Source organism: Neophocaena asiaeorientalis, unplaced genomic scaffold, assembly GCF_003031525.2.
Source record: "Neophocaena asiaeorientalis asiaeorientalis breed wild unplaced genomic scaffold, Neophocaena_asiaeorientalis_V1.1 scaffold57, whole genome shotgun sequence".
Classification (NCBI taxonomy): domain Eukaryota; kingdom Metazoa; phylum Chordata; class Mammalia; order Artiodactyla; family Phocoenidae; genus Neophocaena; species Neophocaena asiaeorientalis.
Genome location: NW_020172731.1, coordinates 6695495 through 6720163, shown reverse-complemented (window position 1 = coordinate 6720163; position 24669 = coordinate 6695495). Strand labels below are relative to the sequence as shown.

At 40.3% G+C, this 24669-nt stretch overlaps 1 protein-coding gene across 1 annotated transcript; it reads right to left on the bottom strand.

The window, feature by feature from the left end:
- Positions 1–19464: 19464 nt before the first annotated feature.
- On the bottom strand, positions 19465–24663 carry FST (follistatin). Its single transcript, XM_024740328.1, has 6 exons — positions 24569–24663; positions 22473–22664; positions 21829–22047; positions 21286–21510; positions 20337–20567; positions 19465–19596 (listed from the first exon to the last, which is right to left on the bottom strand). The coding sequence occupies exons 1-6, from the start codon at positions 24651–24653 to the stop codon at positions 19514–19516; spliced, it is 1035 nt and encodes a 344-aa protein (XP_024596096.1). The 5' UTR covers positions 24654–24663; the 3' UTR covers positions 19465–19513.
- Between the last annotated feature and the right edge of the window lie 6 nt (positions 24664–24669).

Genomic DNA, 24669 nt, shown 5'->3' with positions numbered 1-24669 from the left:
AAAAAAAAAAAAAAAAAAAATATATATATATATATATATGTAAAATGGAGTATGTTAAAACTATTAACATAATAGTTAATTATGTTATGTTATGCAGCTATTCATTTCACAAATATCTCTTGAGGGTTTCCTATGTGCCAACAGTTTCTTAAATGGTAGGTAAGCTGTGACGAACAAGACAGACATTGTTCCTAGGGAATTACCTGGTGGTCCAGTGGTTAGGACTCTACATTTCCACTGCAGGGGGCAGGGGTTGGATCCCTGGTCAGGGAACTAAGATCCCCACATGCTACGTGGCAAGGCCAAAAAAAGACACATTGTTCCTAAACTTGGGAGTTGAGAATTTAGCAGATACTAATATATTGATAATTGAATGGAGAAATAAAGTTCTTACTCTTATCTTAGGTGACCGGCGGTTTGCTGGTACATGCAGTGTTCCTTAGAGTGCGGCAAATAAAACATCAATTTAGTTTCCTTTTTCAAATTCCATGTAAATGGAAATGAAGGTTTGAGTCAGGTACATTACATCCTATAATATTACATCCCATAATATTTAGCTTCACAACAAAGGAAGCATAAAATCTCAAGTCCTTGGCTAGTTTAGGGGTTTAAAGTGAAGACTGATGGCTTGAAGGTTTGTTTAGATTCCTTTTCAGTCTAAATAATGTTTCATAAGTGACGCTTCTTCTTTTAAGCTGTCAAAATTAGGCTTGGGGAAAGTGCATACTCCTTTTCATATCTCATCCTTCACACATTTCTAGAAACATTAGATAAGCTTTTAAGTATTGAGAAAACATGAGATTTTTTTTAAGTCTTGATTCTTTGATACCCTCGGACAACTAAGATATTGACTAGGATCAAATATGAGGTCGAGGAAGCATGTTATGTCCATACAGCAAATAGATAACAAGTATCTCCTAAGAGTGTTGCTAGTTTTATAATCTTCTTTATAGTCCAGATAAACTGTGGGTATGACCTTCATTTGAATCTGAAGCATGTTGCAGGTCAGCACATAGAACAAATGTAAACATTTAGAATTTTTTAAAGAAAAATTACCACGTTTGCAAAAGTTATTGCTTTGAAGTTTTTTGTTTTTAGATAATGCTTTATGTAGAATCAAATCTTCTTTTTCTTTTTTTTAAAAAATTTATTTATTTATTTTTGACTTCATTGGGTCTTCCTTGCTGCACTCGGGCATTCTTTAGTTGCATCAGGTGGGGGCTACTCTTCGTTGCGGTGAGCAGGCTTCTAACTGCGGTGGCTTCTCTTGCTGTGGAGCACGGGCTCTAGGCACGCGGGCTTCAGTAGCTGTGGCACGCGGGCTCAGTAGTTGTGGCTCGCAGGCTCTAGAGCGCAGGCTCAGTAGTTGTGTCGCACGGGCTTAGTTGCTCCACGGCATGTGGAATCTTCCTGGTCCGGGGCTCGAACTTGTGTCCCCTGCATTGGCAGGTGGATTCTTAACCACTGTGCCACCAGAGAAGCCCCTAGAATCAAATCTTGAAAAAAATAAAGAAGGCAAATGGAAGGAACATCAGTAAGGGTATAAGGGTATAATAAAAAATAAATGAACATCAACTGTTTGTCCTTACCAAAGGCAACTAGATCTGAGTCTAATAAACAATGTTCTCCAGTCAATGAAAATGAAATGGCATAAATCACGACCTAGGTGTGGAAAGAAAACACAAAGGAGAATAAGGAGACTTTACAAGAAAGATCTCACTCTTTAATATATTTTCCTTGTTTTTACTTTCTCCAAAGAGAACAACCAAGGAGTTTCTTCAGCATCTTAGAGTATGGCTGGCATGGGAAGCAGCAATCCCCATGTAGGCAGAACACAAGGAGGCTGTGGGGTTTCCTCAAATAACCTAAAGCAGAAGCCAACAGTGGTCATGTCCCTCCTCTCCCCTCTTTCTCTTCCCTCTTCCTCGATCCCTCTTCCCCAATTCTGTGGACAATAGAATTTTTAAAATTGAAATTTGATGGTATCCTTGACCTGCTTGAATTCCTTAATGGTTTGTGATTGCTTTTCAGATAAAATTTAAAATCCTACAAACTTCTGCATGATCTGGCACTCACCTCTCCAGCTTCATTTTCTACCTTTCTCTGCCTTCCCCACTGAGTTTCAAACTCAATGACCTGCTTGCTGTTTGTCAAATAAACCAAGCTCTGTGATCCTTCAGGGTATCACTGTTTCCGTCTGTGTGGGAAAACCTTCATTACCACCTCCAGCCCTCCCCAGGCTACCACTGCCAGCTAGTTCCTCCTCAACCTTCAAGTCTCAGCTTTAGTAGCTCGCCAGCCTAGGTTAGACTTCATATTATTATCATTATTATTTTAATTAATTAATTTATTTTTGGCTGCGTGGGGTCTTAGTTGCGGCACACAGGCTCTTCATTGCGGTGCACAGGCTTCTCTCTAGTTGTGGTTCACGGGCTCCAGAGCACGTGGGCTCTGTAGTTGTGGTGCGTGGGCTTACTTGCCCCACAGCATGTGGGATCTTAGTTCCAAGACCAGGGATCGAACTGTCGTCCCCTGCATTGCAAGATGGATTCTTAACCAATGGACCACAAGGGAAGTCCCTAGGCTACATATTATTACAGTATCCTATACTTTGCCTTTACACATACTACTTGTATAAGTGAAACTACTCAAACCAATAGTAATTTTGATAGAAACATGATGAATTATTTATTGTCTATCTTTTTTTTTTTTTTTTTTAATGTTTTGGCCATACAGTACAGCATGTAAGATCTTAGTTCCCCAACCAGGGATTGAACCTGTGCCCCCTGCAGTGGAAGCACAGAGTCTTAACCACTGGACTGCCAAGGAAATCCGTATTGTCTCTTTCTCACTAGATTTTAAGCTCCATGAGAGCAGGGATTGTGCCTATCTTGTTTATTACTGAATTCTAAATACCTGCTCTGTGCCTGACAGAGTTGGTGCTTAATCAATATCTCTGAAATTTATGAGAGGGCTCAGTGGGAAACCTTGTCATTGACTGTTCACCTTGAACCAGGTGAACATGGTTTTTGCTTCATCTAAAAGTTCAAATCTAAGTCACCTAAGAACGTGAATAATGTAGATTTTACTGAATGCTTTCGGGGGAGCTGAAGAAGAGAATGACATCACACACCACACAGCAAAGTTTTATTGAACATTCCTATTAGACTTTTCTATTCTTCCCCTCAAAGTTCCTTTTTAGTGTGTTGTCTCCCCCTTTACCTTTCAAGAAACCTATCCAGCTTTACAGACTCAGCCTTCACCACTCTGATTGCACCGAGCCAACAGAGATCTTTTGCTATTCCTTTTCTAATGTGGAACATTATAGCCTTCATCCTTCTATAAGCTTGCAAGAACTGACATAAGTACCACAAACTTGGTGGTTTAAAGAATAGGAATTCAGGGCTTCCCTGGTGGCACAGTGGTTGAGAGTCCGCCTGCCGATGCAGGGGACACGGGTTCGTGCCCCGGTCCAGGAAGATCCCACATGCCGCGGAGCGGCTGGGCCCGTGAGCCATGGCCACTGAGCCTGCGCATCCGGAGCCTGTGCTCCGCAACGTGAGAGGCCACAATAGTGAGAGGCCCGCGTGCCCCAAAAAAAAAAAAAAAAAAAAAAAAAAAAAAAAGAACAGAAATTTATTGTCTCACAGTTCTAGAGGCTAGAACTCCAAGATCAAGGTATGGGTAGGACTGGTTCCTTCTCAGGGCTGTGGTGGGGAATCTGTTCCACGGATTTAGCTTCTGGTGGTTTGCTGGCGATCTTTGACATTCCTTGTCTTGTAGAAGCATCACCCTAATCTCAGCTTTCACCTTCACGTGGCGTTCTCCCGGTGTGCATCTCCATCCAAATTTCCCTTTTTATGAGGACACAAGTCATATTGAATTAGGGTCCACCCTAAATGGACTCATCTTAACTAATTACATTTGCAGTGACCCTATTTCCAAATAAGGTCACATTCTGAGGTGCTAAGAGTAGAACTTCTACATATTAGTTTTCAGAGGACACAATTCAACTCATAACAAGCTTCCTGCTCCTCATTCCTCTCTATAAGAAAAAACCCTTCTTTGAATCTATCTTCCCTATAAAAGGGGTTGGAGGGAATTACAGATGAGGGGAATTGTTTATAGTGAATATATTTTATCTGTCCAAAATAATTTCCTTTACAAGTGACTGAAAAACTAAGAAATTAGTCAATCTTTTCTGTGGATTTATCTTCCAAAAATATAGATCAGGTGACATCATTCTCTTGCTCAAAGGCTGAGGGTAGACAATATCTTATCTCTCTTGGTGGCCACTGCATCTCTAGTACCTGGCTCATGGCTAGTTACATATTAGGTACTTATAGATATTTGTTGAATGCAATTGAAAAACTTTAATGGCTGCTTTTCACTTGCAGAACAAAGACCAGATTCATCAGCCTAGCCCACAGCAATTTGATTACAACTTATCTTTCTAGCTTATCCTACCATTCCACGCATTACAACTATATACCTTTAGCCATAAAAACCATTCTACAGGGCTTCTCTGAGTACACTCTTCACTTTCATGCCCATTCTTTAACTCAACCTTTTCCCTCTGCCTGGAATGTGTTTCTACCTTCTAGCTAGCCAGCCTATAAGGCCCAGCTCAGACTGTCTCCACCTCTTTTGATGATAAGCCTTTTTCCTCTAGGTAGAATTGATCTCTTTTTCAGATAGCCTCATAGTACTTTGCATTCTTTTCACAGTAGAACTCATGGTAGAATTATTTTGAATTGTGTCTATCTCCCAAGTAGATTAAAATTCTTATAGGACCAAGAATATGTCCTATTCATGTTGTTATCATTCACAAAGTCAGGCACACCTCTTTGTACTATAAGTATCACCCAGCACAATTTTAATTAGTGAGTTTTAAAATTAAATGCAATTGATTTTGGACTTCTTCCCCTAGGTTAGCTTTTTCTTTTTCTTTTTCTTTTTTTTTTTTTTTCCAGTACAAGGACTCCTTTGTAATCATAATTTTGGGATTTTTCTGAAAAACTGTATAATGACCAAAAAGCTACAATAAATTTAATAGTATTTTAAAATAGATTTGTGTTCTACTTACCACCAAAGCATCTACAGACATAGGGAAAAAATGGATGTTCGTCTGTTAGCAGACATATTATAATGTTCGGTGCGTATGTGGATTTGTGAAAAGTCAGCGGCTTACAAATTGCAGTTTTCTAGAAAATAAGGGCCCATTGCAGATTTTTTTTTTTTTTTTTGCGGTACGCGGGCATCTCACCGCCGTTGCGGAGCACAGGCTCCGGACGCGCAGGCTCAGCGGCCCTGGCTCACGGGCCCAGCCGCTGCGCAGCATGCGGGATCTTCCCGGACCGGGGCACGAACCCGCGTCCCCTGCATCAACAGGCGGCCCCCCAACCACTGCGCCACCAGGGAAGCCCCCATTGCAGATTTTTGATTGGGTAATGACAAAGGAAAGTTAGACCACATAAAAATGAGATTACTTTTTTTCAAAATATTCTGCCTTGCCTTCATACCTTTATTCATTCAAGGAATATTTGTTCAGTTCTAGTTATGTGCTAGACAACATCCTAGGTGTTGGCATACAAGAGGAACCAAGGTGGTGTCAGTGGAGGTGATGAGAAGTGGTTGGATACTGGACATTATTGTGAAAGTAGAGCCAACAGGATTTACAGATAGATTAGATGTAGTGTGTATGAAAGAAAAGAGTACAGGATGATTCCAAGGTTTCTGACTGGAGCAATTGGAAGAAAGGGGTTTGAGCATAGGGGGTAATCAGGATGTTGCTTTTGGACATATTAAATTTGAGATGATTATGAGTCAAGAGAAGATATCTTTAGACATATGCTAATGTAGGTACCTGCTAAATGAGGATACACACAATTAGAGGCATGCTAGAGCTGGTGCATACCAGCTCACGAGAGCTGATTGTAATATTTTCAGGAATTTTGTAAGCCAATTGTTAGAAGCTAACAAGCTGTTATTCAAAATTAAGCTATGTAAGTATACGTGTATTAGTTAAATTATACCAAAACAAAAGTAATACATATTTTAAAACCCATCACTTCCTAATCATTTTACTATTATCTATAATGATGAGGTTAATTCTCTTGTATCTGTTCAGAAAAAATACTATAGAATGGTGCATATCTCTTTCCAACTCTGGGTTCAGTGGCATCACATTGGTAGCTTGAAACTGACTATGATGCAATGATCAGCAAATGCCACCAAGCAGGGATTTTTCTCCCTGGAAAACTTATTGTTAAATCACACTTCCCAGTACACCACTGAAAACTCCTCATGAAAGCAAATTGTCTCTTCACCCTCCTATGTCCTTATGTCATCATCATCATCACATTTGTTCTTACCTTTTCTGCTATATAAGTGAAAACAAACAAATAAATCAAGAAGGTGACTAGGAAATAAAAGGCGAAGGAAAAATAAAGTGTTGATGAGTAGCTAGCACAGGATACCCAAAACAAGAAAGGTCTTAAAAAATAGCCTAAGTTATGGTACATCTATGTCTTTTTTTTTTTTTTTTTTGCCACCAGGGAAGCCCACATCTATGTCTTTTAACACTTTATCTTCTTTTTTAAAAAAATGAGCCAGCTCTATACTGATATGGAACAATCTATATCTTATAAGATATAAAAAGTGGACAAAGCAAACTGCACAAAAAAATTTCAGTATGGCATCTTTTATGCAGAACAAAACAAAACAAAAATACAGTACATGCTTGCTTATGCACTGAGTATTTCTGAAAAATATACAGGAAACTGGTACCATTCATTGCTTCAGAGGAGGGGATCTTGGTGACCAGGATATAGGGGTGGGAGAGAAACATTCAATTCCCTAGATATCCTTTTGTTCCCTTTGAATTTACTGACACGTGTATGCATTTCTTATTCGAATCAAACACACATGACTTTTTTTAAAAAAAGTGCTTAAGTGGTTTTAAGAACATGATGTACAAATAACCTTCAACCTAGGGTGGGTGGGAGGAGAAGCAAAGCTCTTCCACTTTAAATTTGTACCAATTTTGTCTCTTTTAAACACAATTATATTTCTTTATAAATGTCATTAACATTTATAAGGAAATCTTCTGTGATATGCAGCTTCCAAATATGAAAGATTTTTGGTTAACAATTGTAACCTATAAACTTCAGGTTATGTTAATCTCCAGGCATGTTTAAGAAACTGTATGTGTTAGAATATTTGTTATACAAAATTACATTTGTTCACTTAAAGTAATAAATACGTTTGTCTTAGTAATTTGAATTTGTTTAACCTACTTGTGGTAATTAATACATTGACTATGACCTCACTGGTTTTATTATAATGATTCTTTCCATTATTTAAATAAGATAAGCTCCTTTGTTAATCCAAAAATGTAGCAGATTCTGAGTCTAGGCTTTTCTCCTCAGTTGAGCAAGGAAATAAAGCAGTGCTTATAGCAGACTCATTATCAAAAACACAACTGAAAAACTTGTGCTTTCAAACAGATTGGTGCCATGGTCCTGGACACAAGTCTGAACAGAGAGGGTGGTGGAATAGATTGCTTTAGCCCTAAAACTGGAGTGTGCTGATATAACGAGTGAAGAGGACTCAGGAAACCTCTTTTGGTTTTCAGTGGAAGTTGCCTGTCTTTGCTGCTATTCCAATTTGAGAGTGTCAAACTGCTGTATTCACTGAATTATGTACCCTAAAAATGCACACGTTCACGTGTATTGGGTAAGGATCCGAAGTTTAGAAGCAGTGTTAGCAAAAGCAGTGTTTTTCAATGAAATGAGGCAGATCAAACTGAGAAGCAGTCATATCAGGCTGTGGTAGAGAAACTCTTCTCTTCCTGAATGTTTTCTTCCCCCCTTTTCCTATATGAATTCAGGATTGATCAACCAAAAATCAGGTCTGAATAGGAAGTCTTAGAAGACTCCTGTGTCTGTCAGGTTGAGGCAGGAAGAGAGAATCCATGCCCGGTCCCTGGTCCGAGAGTTTGATCAGAACCTTCACACAGGATAGGACTCGTCACAGTGGTGTTGCAGGGGTAAGGGAATAAGAAAGCAATGGCAAGCAATGGCACCTAGACAAGTAAAAATAGGAAGACCTTACTTTCCTTAGAGAAGAATGAGGGCAAGAAATAGAGTTTCTGGACTGAAAGGGAACTGGAAATGTATAGATTGGGCCGCCCTGCTTCTCCTGGATGGTCATGGAGGGAAGCAGCGACTACCAGAGAGTTGGTGCTGAAACAGGGAGCGAGCAGGGAACCAATACCCCACATCTCTTTCCTCCCATCCTCTGCTTTCTTCTCATTGACTTGGCCAGACCTAGAGGTAAACCAGCCCCCACAGGGGCATTCTGTAGGGCTCAGCCTTCCAGGACACAGAGCAGGAGAGAAAAGGATGGAGAATGGGTGGGAGTGGAAGTGCAAAAAGAATAATCAGCATACTTAGTGTTTCCTGCCTTAAAACCCTCCGGGCAAATTCCAAGATAGAGCAAAAAGTGTAAGTGTTTCTCTTGACAGGTAAGCTATTAGTAACATTTGTCTGTCCAAACCCCAACTAGCTTTGGGTGATTATGGGAACCCTATGTGAATTGAAGTAGAGTTTTAAGGGAAGATTCTCTCATTATATATGCATATGCATCATTGCCATCGTATGTTGTATATCATACTTTGAGATATATAATTAATATTCTAGATAAACAAGAAAGTGTTTGCATGAAGTCTCAAGTCCCTCTCCCCAAAGGAATCGAATGATCAAATTAAAGTCTTTAAAAAAAAAAGCACACACCCAACTTTAACTAAAGAATAAGAATCTGAGTTAAGATTGGAGGATTTTATGAAAGATCAAGATCGTATAAAGGAGAAAAGACATAGTTAACTCTTTCCTTCTTTCACATTCTGAAAGGGAAAGCTGCAATTTTAAAACCGTAATCAGTGAAAAACAATTTAATTTAATTTAATTAAAGAAAACTAGCATTCAGATGGTAGAGTCTAATTTTCCACTGAATTTCTAAGTGGAAAATAAAGCATATTTACTTGCGGAATGAAAATTTTTCTTAAGGAACAATTTGCTCTAATCGGAAAGAATGGGTGTGCATAAATGTATTTGCCAAAAAAGTTGCAAGCTTTTCATTTCCAAGATGAAGTATAATAAGCAACACTAAAGTATGACTGCAGATTAAACTCTTGTATGCTAGTAATTCTCTTTTCTAGCATCACTTTACACCCAAAAGGGGAAAAAATTAACTTCCGTGCTTATAGAACTTGGCAGCACATCAATAAAAACATGTGATAACATAATTATTTGCCTTAAGACTGTTTGACTGTGTTAGTAGCCAGGTGGAACCAAAATTATTCTCTCTTTGGGTAAAGTTTTTATATAAATTTATTAATTATTATTCTTTTAATTTTATCTTAAATGTTTTCAGTGAAAAATAGGATATGATAATACTGGGATTTTTATCATTTACCAAGTCTAGAATTTTCTTAGTAATGTTAAAAGAAACTTGCATTGGTAGATTAAGTCTTTTTTTTTCCCAAAGAATTCTGACTCCATTTCTCACCATCTCTATGGCAATAAAACTGGGATGAGGGCTTCCTGCGTACCGAAAAAAAAAAAAAAAAAACTGGGATGAAAGTATGGAGTATTATTAATTCATGAAAAGATTTCTACTGAAGCTAAAATGACTAAATTTTCTAGAGTTATAATTTCAATACTTGGTTTATATTTAGCACCATCAAAACTGATATTTAAGGGCATTGAAATCTAGAGTAAATGAGTACACAACTAGAATGTGTTAAGATGTAATAATGTGTATCTTTTAAAATCGATTCTTGTAAAACTAAAACAATTTTATTTTATTTACTCTTAAATTTTATTTATTTATTTTTGGTTGTGCCGGGTCTTAGTTGTGGCTCGTGGGCTCCTTAGTTGTGGCTCGCAGGCTCCTTAGTTGTGGCATGCATGTGGGATCTAGTTCCCTGACCAGGGAGCGAACCCGAGTCCCCTGCTTTAGGGGGCAGATTCTTAACCACTGCACCACCAGGGAAGTCCCTAAAACAAGTTTAAAAGTAAGCCAAACAATGAAATTCTTCTATTTAAATTATATTGGAAGTTATTAAAAAAAAAACCCAGCTTCATTGAGATAAAATTCATATACCATACAATTCATTTATTTAAAGTGTACAATTCAGTGGTGTTTATGTATTCACAGAGTTTTGCAATCATCACCACAATCAATTTTAGCACATGTTCATCCCTTCAAAAAAATCCTGTACCCACTAGCAGTCACCCCCTGCCCCCCCAATTTATGTCCCATTCCCCCAGTCCTGGACAACCACTAATCCTTCTGTCTCTATATATTTATCTATTCTGGACATCTTGGCTTATTTTTAAAGGTGCAATATTTCTCTGACAAATTCTGAATTTTATATTGATTTATTACATATAGATATAAATCTGTTTCTGTTTTCTTTCTAATTAATTATTGGAACTTTGTGTTAATTTAATACTGAGTTCATATGTAAGATTTCTGAAAAAATTATAGTTGATTCCCAACTATAAACAAATGATACCTTGTGGGTTTTTGTTGAGGTGTAATTTTGGCCCATAAAATGGAAAGCACTTCAGGAGAATTTTAAACAGATTAAAAAATCAGTAAATCAAATAAAAGAACTTTCAAAATGTTGATTTAGTTTATATTCATTCCCTCTGCCCCTAGATATTGGTGAAGGGAAATGTGTATCTTGATCTGGTCCTTTTTCTTTTGTCACCTAGATCTCTGTCCCATGTCATCAGTGCTGGAGATCGGACATTCCCATATAAGGATCTTTGCTAATGTCAGAGAATTCTTAGTTTTCTACCAGTCTTTGCTTGAGGTTGAGTTCAGACTCCTCAGTCACATATTTCTAAGTATGAGCTTCTGCTCTGGTCCACTAGAGGCTGGAGGACAGAAAGCTTTCCCTTGCAAAACATTCTGCTAAATGCTGACTGCTGTTCATTATTTGGGAAATCCCTTCTCTGTCTGATGTTGTTGTTCTCTGTTCTATTTCTCTGCCCTCCCATGTTCCTCTGAATTGTGTTGGTATAATGCAGAGTGTTTGGCAGCAGCCATTTTATCGGGTGGAGTATTTGACTGGTAGTAGATTGGGAACAGCTTCCTGGTTGTTGAGTGCTTCTGAGAAAACACTCTTGAACCTTGCTGATGTTGATGAATTCTATACTCTCCCTCTGGCTTCAGCCACTTGCAGTTCTACTTTTAATAACTTTATAACTATCTTTGTTTAGATTATCTCGTGGTATTTACCTGTCATTGTGGCTGCCAAGATCTCTGGGACACTCCCTCTACTTTATGCTTCTCTATGCTGAATTATACTTTCCCAATTTAAAATTTAACCCTGCATTTCCCAGCTTCCCTTGTTGGGGACTTAGTTTCACCAATCAGATTTATTCCTATAAGATTCTGATTTGGAAGGAATCTGTGTGAGGAAACAAGCAGAGTGAGGGGCATCCCTTTGTTAGGGGCAGTAGGTAAAGGGGCAATTTCCTGACTGTAGAAGAAAAGGAATGATCTGAAGCTCAATCAAATGTCAGGGCTGGTCATAGCAATCTTCAGTCACCAGCATTTGGATTGCAGTGAAAACCATGACAATCTGATGATATTGGAATATTGTGGAATACATAGAAGACTGTGCAGACTGAAAAGCGAGGGGGTGGAGGATGGAACTCTTGGACAACAAAGGGCAGTCAGATCAGGTAGATGAGTGAAACAAACCAGGTGAAGGACAACAGGCGACATGGGAGGTGCAGTGAACTAGGGGGCATGTACCCATCTAAAGAAAGAGTTGCTAAAAAAAAAAAAAGAAAGAAAGAGTTGGTGATGTCTGCTCTGCTCCTGGTCATTGTGTGGGATCACAGGCCCAGTGATATCTGGTTCTCAGATTTTTCAAGAGAAAGTAGAAATCCAGATTTTGGGGTGGGATTTCCTAATTTTAAAATATTGTTAACTAATTCAAAATTATTTTACAGGTGTGGGTGATCAAATAAAATATAAATTGGATACAGTCCATAGGTTGCCAGCTTTTGATCCTACTTTACTGGTGAGAAGAACACAGCACATAAGGAAGTCCCATAAGAATGGTGTGATAACGGGTGGGGGAAATTAAAAAACCAGGGGAATTGAGAAGAGCAGAGTCCGGTTGACAATGTACAAATCAAAGAGTGATTCATTAGGTAAGGACGGAGTCATCCATTGTGTCCATTGTACTGGGAGCTTGGAAGTCATTGATAATGTTTGCCAAACATGTTTAGATGAAGAATAGGAGGAAAGACCACATTGCAGAAGGTTGAGGAATGAGGGAGAGGTGAGCTAGTGGAGATAGAATGGAGATTACGCCACAGGTTGTGTCTAGAGGAAGATACAAGAAGGCTTTTTTTTTTTAAAGGGCTAGCCAAGGCTGAAGCATTTATGTGTGTGTGTGTGTGTGTGTGTGTGTGTGTGTGTGTGTGTATGTGTGTGTGTGTCTTGAATTAGGCAAACTTTACTAATTATTTCAATTTTCCTATCCTTATTTAAAAACATTTTTATGAAACATATTTATAGGCTCAGGTTAATAAAACCACCATAGAGGGAAAAATTTTAAATGATGGAGGGAAAGTTCTGTTCATAGAGTGAATTTCTGGAAGAGATGGGGGGGGGTGGAAAACACAGAAATGAAAATGAGATTCTTTGAGGTTGGAGGGAAGGTCGTTACAAATTGTATGGAATAGGGCAAACGTATGGCAGTGGAGGAAGCTGACGTCATTCTTTCCCGATGGCAGCAATTATCTAGTTGAGTAGAGGAGATAAAGTTCACTGAAAGTGAGGAGAGTGGGCGTGGTTTGGAAGTGCCAGAGAGGGAAATGGGAAAAGACAGATGTATAAAATATTGCTCTTAAAGAACCCAACTGAGATTAGATTCCATACTTGTGTAAGGGCACCCAGTGGTACTTTTTGAGGATTTCATCTTTGCTCAGCAGCATAGGTATAGTTGTAGAGAAGGTGGATTTCACTGATCCATAGTTAGAATTTTGGCCAAAGAGTATGGGGAAATGGACAGGAATTCATAGAACCGAGGTTCTAGTGGGAGAATCATTGAGGTGATTGAGGTAGGAAAAGATATGAGGCCAGGAGGACTAGAATGTCAAAACATTGTGAGAGAGGCCCTTTCACTCTTGGTTCAGCCTATGGACCTTGGGGTGTGGTTGTCTCTGGATGCATTCCTAGGAGGACATCACTTATTATAGTTTTGAACCTGCACGTCTATTCCATCTGGTTGCTTAGAGCTCCCTGTTCTTAGAAGAGGCGGATGAGATTAGTAGCAGTTTTGGCTTCCTGACCAGTGGATGAAGCTGGAAGTTCTACCCCCTAAGAAGATGATGTAGAACTGCTGGAAGAAGTTGTAGGCAAGTGCTAGGGAAGGGAAGTGGAACAAATGTCAATTTAAGAGAAGACCAGCGTTGGAATGTCACTATCTTCATTTAAAATTCATGTCTCTTCTTGATAAACTTACCACTCAATACATATGCCTGGAAGGGATGGTAAAGGCAAGTCCACAACTCCTAGCCAGTCCAGCTTAAGTCTCATTGGGAAGATCTCCCATAAGATAGTGAAGGCTGAGAATATTCTTAGGAAAAATGTGCCTTGTGATGTCTATGGCCAAGTACCTTTACCACCAGCAGGTACGCTCCTGAAAATAAGGCCAATTATGCGTGGGAATTCTGGCCAGGTGGGGCTGGCAGAACAGAGCTGAACACAGTTTCTCTGTAGCCCTACCAGAGACCCATGTATGGGTATTCTGGCTGCCTTTGGAACATCAGGGAGCCAGGGCTCACTCAGAGTTTGAATTGATTCTAGGACAGTAGTTCTCAAACTTGAGCATGCACAAGAATCACCTGGAAAGCTTGTTAAACCATAGATTCTTGGACCCCAGGTGAATTTTGTTCAGTGGTTCTGGGGTAGTGCTCAAAAAGTTGTATTTCTAACAAGCTCCCAGGTCATTCTGATGCTGCTGGTCTAGGCACTACACCCTGAGTAGCACTGTTTATATTTGGGAATTTTATTGACTGGGTCCTGATTCCGTATAGCTAATAAATAAAGTGCTCTCAATCTATTTTGATAACTTTTCCTCGGTCACTGTGTCTACAAAAGACTCTAGGAGTTTCAAGTATTGGTAGCCTTTTGAGTAATCCAATTCTTCCCATGTCATTGGCCCCTAAGTCCACAGCAATCTCAAGAAACTATAGAGATTGGCCAGTGCCTTGGTCTTTCACTGCCACCACTGTTTATGGGATGCATCATGACCAGGAAATCATCCCATCAATTTTTATTTTTTTCGTGCCAGAAAAGATAGAGATATATGAAGATCTCTTAGAACTCAAATAGATGTACAGCTACTCTGATTCACCAGGATTGTGACTTTGCTTCTGATTTCTTGCTTGCCCAAAATCACTGAGAAAAGCTTATACTTGTTCTTTAGCCAGAGACCTGAGTCCTTAGGGAATTAATATAAGAGACTTTTGGTGGCAGTATATCTGGCTCCTGACTGTACCAGCTGGTTCCCGGGCCATATTCTTAAAATAGAAAAATAAATGATAGCTCTGCCAGGACTACACTTGGTATAATCCAGAGAATATGTGTTTAAGTGTCTGAAGGAATCAGCCACAGGAATCTTGATGGTACCAGCCAAGATATCTGAGGTCCAAGGGTGGCAAAACCCAGGGACCATCCGGTACTCATGGGGGGATTCCAGCTAAACAGAAGCTGGGATTTGGACATGTCCGGGCAGGTCTGCTGAATACTCAGGGCAGGCATGCCTGGAGTCTATTTACATGACAACTTTTGGCTGAAGAATGATTGTTTGTTGATCTGAATGGAAAGTGGAATGGGAAGAAGAGAAATGTGTCTGTCTTAGGATGCAGGTTTTGAAAAATGTTTTTTAATAAATGAGTTTATAAATTAAATAATATATCACCTTTTTGTATCTGGTAATTGTACAATTTACATTAGGATTTTTGCTAGTTTGGAAATAATTTATTACTATCTTTAGAAACCTATAGCCCTCATGTAGGAAATCCTATCAAAATTAAAGAGAGATTTAATCTAGTTTACTACCAGGGATTGTGTTGGGTGTGTGAATGAAAAGACAAAATGCATGTCTTATGGCTTTGGAAATGTTGGGTGACTGATTTTTTTCTAAATTTCCATGAAAAATAATGTATCTCAATTTGTTATTTGAACTGTGAACTTTTGCTACAGCACCTAGATCTTCCTGAAGCTCTGTTAAATATTAACGTGGCTAAAATAGTTTAAAATTTAAAATAAATTGTTTACACTTGTGCTTCTGGTCTTGATTGGTGCCACTCCTTATTCATTGCGTTTTCAAGGTAGAGGCTGGTTGATGAGCTACAATTTCACTCTTTCTTTCTTTTTCTTTTTCTTTTTTTTTTTTTGTTCAGGCCATGCAGCCTGCAGTGGAGGAGCAGAGTCTTAACCACTTGACCACCAGGGAAGTCCCTCTTTTTTCTTTAATTAATAACAATTATTACAGTCCTAGAGGACACTTATTCACTGGCTGTTTTTCATGTGCAAGGCACAGATCTAAGCACTTTACACATTTTATTTCTTTTAATCTTCAGAACACTGTTATGAAGGAGACACTTTTATTATCCTGGTTACATACATGGGAAAACTGAGGCCTAGAGAGGTTAAATTCCTTGTCTAATTAGTATATAGCAAGCAGTGGGGAGAACTGGGGTTTTGGTGTTTGAAGTGTTTTATCAAAACTACTAATTACTCTAAATTTTAAGATGGTTATGGAAAAGAAAAGGCTGTTTCTCGGTTCAGGTATGGTTTAGGTGTCAGAAATTCTCATTGCCAATTTTGATTTTTTAGCCCTTGCAAAGTCACTGGAATTATTTTCCAGTCTTTTGGTCATACAAAATGATTTTTTTTTTTTTTTTTTTTTCAAAATGATTTTTTAAATGACTCTATTTCAGTTGCTTTCCTAGAGATTGGGAAAAGCAGTCTACTGTGCACCTCTCCTTGAGAATGACTTTTTAAATCTTTAAACTTTTTATTTGGATATTATTTCAAACTTACAGAAAAGTTGCAAAAATAAAGATAGTATTAAAGATACCCATATACCTTTTACTCAAATTCACTTATTGTTAATTAACATTTTACTTCTTTTATCATTTGTGTGCTCTCTCTGATTACATATGGGGGAAAAAAACTTTATAAAGCTATATTTTTTCTTTCTAAATCACTTAAGGGTAAATTACATACATTTTGGTCTTTCCCGCTAAATACTTCAGTGTATCTTTCCTAAATAGAGGAATATTCTCTTACTTGTATATTGCAGTAGTCAATTTCAGTAAATTTGTTTTGATACAATGCTTTAATCTATGGACAGTGTTCTAATTTTGTCAGTTGGACAATAATGTTATATACAGGGCTGTCCCCCTTGGGTACAGGATCCAGTCTAAGGCCAGGTACTACACTGAGCTGCATTGTTTGAGAATGATTCTAATTATGCCAGATTTTATTTTTGCTATACCCATACAGCATGTAAAAATCTTAATTGAAGTGGACCTCTGATGAAAATTAGACCCCTGATAGATTTTTCATTATTACTTGATATTTTGCAATTCCTAATGATGATTAGGATTAACTCATACTAATTAAAGCTAGTTACTAGCAACTGTTTCTATTAATTACTTTATATACCTAAACGAATTAGATTCTTTTGAGTCATAGCTGAAATTCTAACAGTAGCCTAATGGTATTAATCTAATTTTAATTTTAAAAGAGACTTCTATTTTTTGGTACTAATTAGCCTAACACAGGATTACTGGAAAAGTCGGAAACCCCAAGAAGGAAAATGAGATACTGTCTGGTGTTTGAGAGGAATGATTGATGCTGACAAGTATGAAATAAAAATTATAAATAAATAATCCGGATGTTGTTTAAAAGGCAAGCTGTTGATTTTATCACTCCCCCTTGCCAAGACACACATTGGTGCCTGTTAAACTTGACGTTTTTACTCTGATGTCAATGGCAGCTTTAAAGCATCAGTAGCATCCCAGGATGAGGTAATAAATCTGTCCCAGGAAGAGATGTGAAACCATGTCTGCCTGCTGTTTCCTTACCCAAGAGCCCAACCCTAGTGGCAAGCCAGCAGCTCCTGGGCACTACAGAAGTTACCATCCTTGTCTTTCCTCGGTTAATGGTGGCCTGTTTGTCTTCTGCACCTCTTTTCCCCCTTTCTCTGTGAACCGGGAGCAGAGGGCTAATGAACCCAACAGGCTCCTAATCATTATACAAACTCTGCCCACCCAAGAGGCCCCTCTGCCTTCACCAAATTTCTCATTTGGTGACCACAGTTGAGAGCCAACAGTCTCCTATAGTCATTTTTAATAATTATTTATATTAAAGAGGGTTTTCACAAAAGGGATAAACTTTTGAAAAGAACTTGGGTCACAGTCTTTGAAAGAAAGAACATATTTGCTTAGCAATGTTTGCAATATTGACTGTTGTTTGCACTTGCCCTCCTACAGTCCCAATCCTCACTTCTTTGCATCTTGTACTTGATATTTTTTAATATACTTAGGCAATGAATTAGCACACGAGTTGGAAACTTGTGATTATATAGTTAAGTATCACTATGTAGTACAATGTATCACAGGGACAAACAATTGATGCCCCAGATGCCAATCTGAGACTCTGATAGTGTGACTTGGCTGTCTAACGTAAACTGCAAAATATTAATACATGTCCTCTTACTTTGAAAGTGTCATCATTTACTCTCCATGAACCATGGACATCATTGTGGAGATCCACCCCTGCCCCACCCTTACGTCACCAAGTCTCTGGAATTCCAACACTATACTGCCTTTATTTCTGTAGTTGATATTCTGACTTCTAGGATGTGCTGTCATATATTAGTCTATTTTCACTTTTCCTTGTGATGTGCTTTGTTTTTTAAAGATCTAAGATCCACTGTATTTAGATGAGGAAAGATAAAGGGCACCTGTGGCTATAGAGATGAATTTGGAACAAGGATAGCTAAGATGGTGTTTTTAAAGAGGAAACTTTAGGCTTGGTACATTGCAGGGAAGAACATCTACAGTGTCCTCCAGGGCTGAGTGGTAGGTATGCCATCACTCCTACAAAGGGGTGGCTGGACCTCAGATTCCTTTATCTTTTGAGCTCCACTGAGGTGATCTGTAATTTACCTTGGAGTTCCTACTGCCCTGGCCACTTAATTTCAGTGATAACTCTATTTCTCAGCAAATGTATCATATACATTTTTACTCAAAAGCCCACATAACTTCTTTTACATCATCAGCAATTGAGACCATTGGCTTTTTAAAATTTTTTTATTTTTTCACTCATCATTTATTTACAAATACACATTATAACTTTTATATACATTGTACATTTACATGGTAGAAAAGTACAAAACTATATATTTAAATGAATTTATATTTAACTTGCCATGTTTGAAAATATAAAATTGCATCAGAAAAAAGTATTGTGAAAAGCAAGAAACTTGAACTGATAAAGCTTTGATATAACTTTTCATGACACATTGGGTGAAAAGCACTAATTTAAAAGGTACAGCAGACTAGCTTAAAGGAAACACCTAACAAAAGGTTGAATGTGTAGCATTCCCCTTCCTTCAGGCTCCTGACACCCATATCACTCAATTTCTTTGGATCTGTAACATCTTAAAAGTACATTATTAGAAACCCAACATTGCTATCAGCCCCTCTCACAAATGTCATCATCACAACAAGAGAACGGAAGTAGGAATTTCCTCAAAGATGTATCCTCTGTACCTTCTATCTGAGTCAGAGTTATAATGCCTTTTGGTCAGTCAAGATTCCTTGTAAACAAAACCCGAGGGATCACGTATGTACAGAACAGGCAGCAGAGAATCCAATAAATAAACATGACAGAAACTGACATGCAAGTTTGTTATAATGGAAAAGAGTCTAACAACAGTGAAATGAAGGGAGACAGATGAGTGAGTGAATAGTAAGGAATGGACTTAAATGGTTTACAAGGAAAAAAAAAGCTTTTACTTTACAAGCAAGAGACCTCACAATAAATAACAACTGCTCTTCCTTTCACGAATAAATTTCTTCAAAAACAAGGTGTACAGTCAACCAGACATTTTATGTATAAATTATAAAACATGACACAGTATAAATAAATGTCTACAAGTCTCAACTATGGGCCTCATCCAGTAGACCTCACAATGACTGCCTCTCCGGGTCCAATGAGTAACAAGGTGGCCTGGGAGAGAGCTTTAGGACAAAGGTCCTTTATGTATAGTTTTCCCCCCAAATAAATAAGCATACACTTATTTACAGTATGGACAATATATTTTTTCTTTTTCTTTTTCTTTCTTTCTTTTTTTTTTGCCCAAAGGCTATGTCAACACTGAACATTGGTGGAGGGTTTACCACTCTAGAATGGAAGATATAGGAAAGCTGTAGTCCTGGTCTTCATCTTCCTCCTCTTCCTCGGTGTCTTCCGAAATGGCTAGATGGGGGAATACAGGGGAGCTGCTGTTTAAATATGGACAACAACAGCGCAGAAGCAGCTCAGTGTACGTTTTCAAAGCCCTCTGAAACAGCCATATTACAGCGTTGCATTTTTATGTGACTTGCAGTAAGATGCTTTTTTTGTTTTGTTTTTGGCATCTGCTGTTATGCAATAAGTTTAAAAAAAACTTTAAAAAAAACACCATTATCTATGAAGTCAAAAACTGCAGAAAGTTCTGAAGAATCAATGGCTCAGGTTTTACGGGCAGATTCCTGAAAGTAGATAAAAAGCGCTCTTGTGTTCTAGGTAGAACTGCTTTGGGTCCTTAATTCAGAGTTAGTAGAGGTAGCTGCACAAAGCAGCAGCCCCTGTGTGATAACAGAAAGCTGTCTTTGAAAAAGAAAAAAAAACAACCTTTGAAGCAGTTAGTTTAGATTCAAGTGTTAATAAAGCAAACAGCAAAGCACACTACTAAAGCAAAAGAAATTAGGGGCAAATGACTGGAAATAGGTTTTTAGAGGCGACCCCCTTGATGATCATCAGACAAATCCTAAAAGCCCAGAAACATTCCAGGCAGTTTTTCTGTGGATCGCCGAACTGCTGGTAAAATTTAGCAGCTACCTAACTTAAACAGAAGTGGGCTTATATGGGGAGGTTTTCGTGCTTTTTACGTCTCCATTCCCTAGGGCTTGCCTGGGAAAGCCTTAAACTGCAGCAAGGTTAGAAATTGCACTTACAGTTGCAAGATCCGGAGTGCTTCACTTCCAGCAGCACGCCTGAAGAGCAGGCCGCTTCCTTCATGGCACACTCGCTGGCGTAGGTGGCATTGTCACTGGCACAGACAGGCTCCTCAGACTTACTCTCAGGGCACAGCTCATCGCAGAGGGAACACCGGCCTCTGCCAACCTTGAAATCCCATAAACACTTTTTTCCACCAGTGCACTGGATATCCTCACAGGACTTTGCTTCTAGGATATAATACACCTGTGATGAGTAAATCCATTTCCCCCTTGCCCCCTTTCTCTAGTCTCCTATCAATAAATGTAAACATATAACATATCTTATTACTCACTTATGGGGGTAATGGAGATATTGTGCAAAAATGCTCTATAAATAAAACCAAAACACACACACACACACACACACACACACACACACACACACACACACACACCCCAGTTTCCTACATACTATATTAGTACATGAAAATACTGTAGCATTTTTTTGGAACAGAATTTCACAGTATCCTTGAGTTAAATATGTATTTGATTATTTCCCACAAGTGGGATCTTTTAAAAAAAGAAAGAATTCTATCAGTTATCAGAATCTGATAACAGATTTTAGGAACTGTTAAGTAATTATTTCATGCTTCCAGCAAGTCTAGCACTTAAAAAAAATGTGTAAAATTGAGTGAGTTCTTTGGTTTCTAAGGAGGAAAATTGTTTCCTGTGTCTTGCTGGCATTTCAATACATATGCCAATGTTTCCGGAAGACAATGGTTTTCTTAAGGAATGCTGTGGTCATGACAGTTTACCCAAACTGGAGAGTATTTCTCTCTTTGGTGAAGCTATGTGTTTGGGGAGGCTTTGGCCTTATTTATTGGTTAACCTCATAATCTTAACACCAGTTCTAGCCTCTTTCTCTTTTTGTATTTTTTCTTTTCCTTCCTCAATCCAGAATACCTACTGATACACTTTCCCTCATAGGCCAATCCAATAGACCTGCCCAGTAGGCAGGTAGCCTTTCTCAGGTGACAGGCACTGGAGTAGGTTACTCCATCATTCCCACAGAGATACTGTTCAGAGGAGGTGGGCTCTGGGCAAATGCGGTTACATGTCACACAGTAGGCATTATTAGTCTGGTCCACCACGCATGTGGAGCTGCCTGGACAGAAAACATCCCGACAGGTCTCTGAAACAAAGAGGGAAACACACGTTAATAGGCATCTTCTGGTCCTTAGGGACTGAGCATTTGATAGGATCAAGGAAATCATGAAGCATCCAGCTTTCAGAAACGTACTCTGGGAGCCCTGTGGTTTTCGAAAGAAAACTATGATTCTAGGTTGGTCCTTCAGTGTTTTAAGGAGTCTTCAGAAGTTAGAAAGGGTTCCTTTATTTGGTATCATCCTTATTATTATTAGGCTATTACTGCAGACTACACCATCCCCCGGGGGTCTTGCAGTGGGTCTATCTCAGGTAGAAAGCTGGGGGAGGGGCGGGTAAGACCTACTTTTACATTTGCCCTGGTACTGGACTTCCAGTTCCGGCTGCTCTTTACATCTGGCCTTGAGGAGTGCACATTCGTTGCGGTAGGTTTTTCCGTCCAGCCCACAGACTGGGCCTTTCCAGGTGATGTTAGAACAATCTGGGGCACAGACGCAGCGGGGTTTGTTCTTCTTGTTCATTCGGCATTTTTTCCCGGGCCCACAGTCCACATTCTCACACGTTTCTAGCAGTTGGAAAGATGCAGGGATTAAAACCGGGGCCAGGCACCATGCAGGTCAGCCAGGAGGGCTGCGGGTGCCTCGCGCAATCGTGCTGCCAGCAGGCCGAGCCCAGGGGCTCTCACCCAGAAGTTGAGGAGGGGCAGGTGTGGGGGACAGTGGGCTGCATCCCATACCCAGATCTCTCTCAAAGTGCACGGGTTGGCTGGCTTCACCACCACGTTTGGCTAAGAAGTCCGAGAACCTCTGTCGACCTTGTTATGCCTGTAGTATGTGACACCCAAGATTAAACCCGGATGGCTTACCAGGGCTGGGGGTAGTTAGGTGGATCCCACGAACAAAGGTCTCCCAGTCCCAAACCCCAGCTGGGCACTAGGAGGGTAAGACGCCCTCTACTGAGGGCCTACACATTGGGGAGGAAGAGCCCTACCTTTACAGGGGATGCAGTTGGGGGCGCCCCCATTGAAAATCATCCACTTGAAGAGCGTGTTGTCATTTACGTCCTCTTCGGTCCATGAGGTGCTCAGGCGGCCGGTGCTGCAGCACTCCTCCTTGGTCAATTCTGTCTTGTACAGGACCTGGCAGCGGCCGTTCTTTGCTTGGCGGAGCCAGCAGTTCCCAGCTGCGGGGAGACAGGGGCGGGGAGGTGGGCGAGTGAGCAGTGGCGGGGTAGGGGGAGAGAGGCGACGAGCCGGCAAGGGAAGGAGACCCGGCGGGGATGGGGAGGGAGTGAGCGTGGAGGAGGAGAGACGGGAGAGAAAAGCAGAAAAGCAGGAAACAAATCGGAGGGAGTGAAGGGGTGGAGAAAGAGGGGGAAAAAGCCAGATTGAAGAGGTGGGAGGTGGGCGAGGGGGAGGGAAGGCGAGAGCGAAAAGCCAGAGCGCCCCAGCCATATCAATGTCAGTTACCAGTGACCCAGACACAACACGTGCAGCTTGCATTGACTTTTACTAGACTGTTTACTTTTATTCGTCCCATTTCATAACCTGCAGCGACTCGAAGAGCAGATTAAAGAACCTGACAAAAACAGGATGCGACGGGTGTTTTTACATGTTGCATTCATGTAGGCGGTACGAGTATTATTTGTGACAGGGGTTAAGAAAGTAGAACTTGAGAGAGAGAGAAAGAAAAAGAAAGGGGGAGACAGAGACCGAGACAGACAGACAGACAGACAGACAGACAGACACACACACACACACACACACACACACGAACAGATCAAGCAAAAGGCACTTGTGAAAAATGAAAGCAAAAAAGCAACCGGGCCCTGCCCGGCGCTGCCCCGCGCGGCCTCGAGGCGCAGCCCGCCCGACGGGCCGTTTTGCAATCCGCCAGACCCAGAGGACGCCCGCGGACACCGCGATCTTTCGAAATCTCCCAGGGCTGCCTTCCCCGGCACCCCGGCAGCGCCTCGTCCCGAAAGGCGGGCAACTCAGAGTAGTGCGTCGCAGACGGCTAGGGACAGTGCCCGGGGGACAATTTACAACACACACAAAATGTTAACGCTAAAGCCAGGAAAGTTACAAGTCTGCCTCAAGAAAAGAGTGGGGGGGGGAACAAAAGGGGGGGGAACTTCCTACTGTTTCATGGTTTTATATACATGTATGTGTGTATACACACACCCCTATCTCATACCTACCAAGAAATCTTTGCAAGTAATTTCTCCCCCTTCTTCCTTTTTAATGTTCGGATTTTGGTCAGGAAGATTTCTCATGAATCATCCATATAACTTTAACAATAATTGGATCGCAAGCTGCTATTATTATTTTTAAAAATTCTGCCCAAAGACTAATTGAAATAAACAAATCTAATTTTTAAAAGCTTTAGAAATTTGCATCTCAGAATTTAAATCAATTGTGGGCTACTCACTGTTCTACAGAAAGTTAACAGAGGAATGAGGCAAAGGGGAAAAAACTGTAAACTACTCAAAAGAGTCCAGGGCAATAATTTTTTTTTTTTTTTGCGGGGTTGGGGGGAGGGGGTTGGAAGAAGCATCCACTAGGCAGAAAGCTACTTCCCTCTAAAATTTTCGGCACCCACATTTCCAAGTTTGGGCAAAGTTTCTGAAACCACGTCCCCCAGCCACCGAAGAAATTTCAGTATCTCCCCCTCCCCACCCAGTCATTTTTTTAAGGTATCCACAAGACGTAGGAGGAAGGGAGGTTAGACTGCAAATGGGTCGACTGAAATCTCCAGGGTACTGATGCTTGTCCCCTTCCTCAGAGCCAAACAGGGGAGATAACATCTGAACTCATTATGTCCAGAACTTGAGCATCTAACCCTACCTACTGAGAGAGACTCCAGCTCACCCCCTTTCCTTTTAAAGGATAACCGCGCTCCAAACTCGTCTTCAGGTCCTAAAGTGTCACTGCCTTTAGTTTTCCCACTCCTCTCCATCCCAGACTCGCTAAGTTGGTCCAACATCTTCCGAGAGCAGCGTTGCTCAGAACAGACCCAGTGGAGACGACCGAAAAGTACAAACCCCTGCCCTGTGCCGAACCTCCCAGCGCATCCCCCCTCGCTTACCCTGGGCACTGCGGTCCTCCATGAACTGGCAGAGCAGCAGCAGCAGGAGGCAGAGCCCGCCGGGCTGGTGCCTGGGACGGACCATCCTGGGGGCAGGCGCG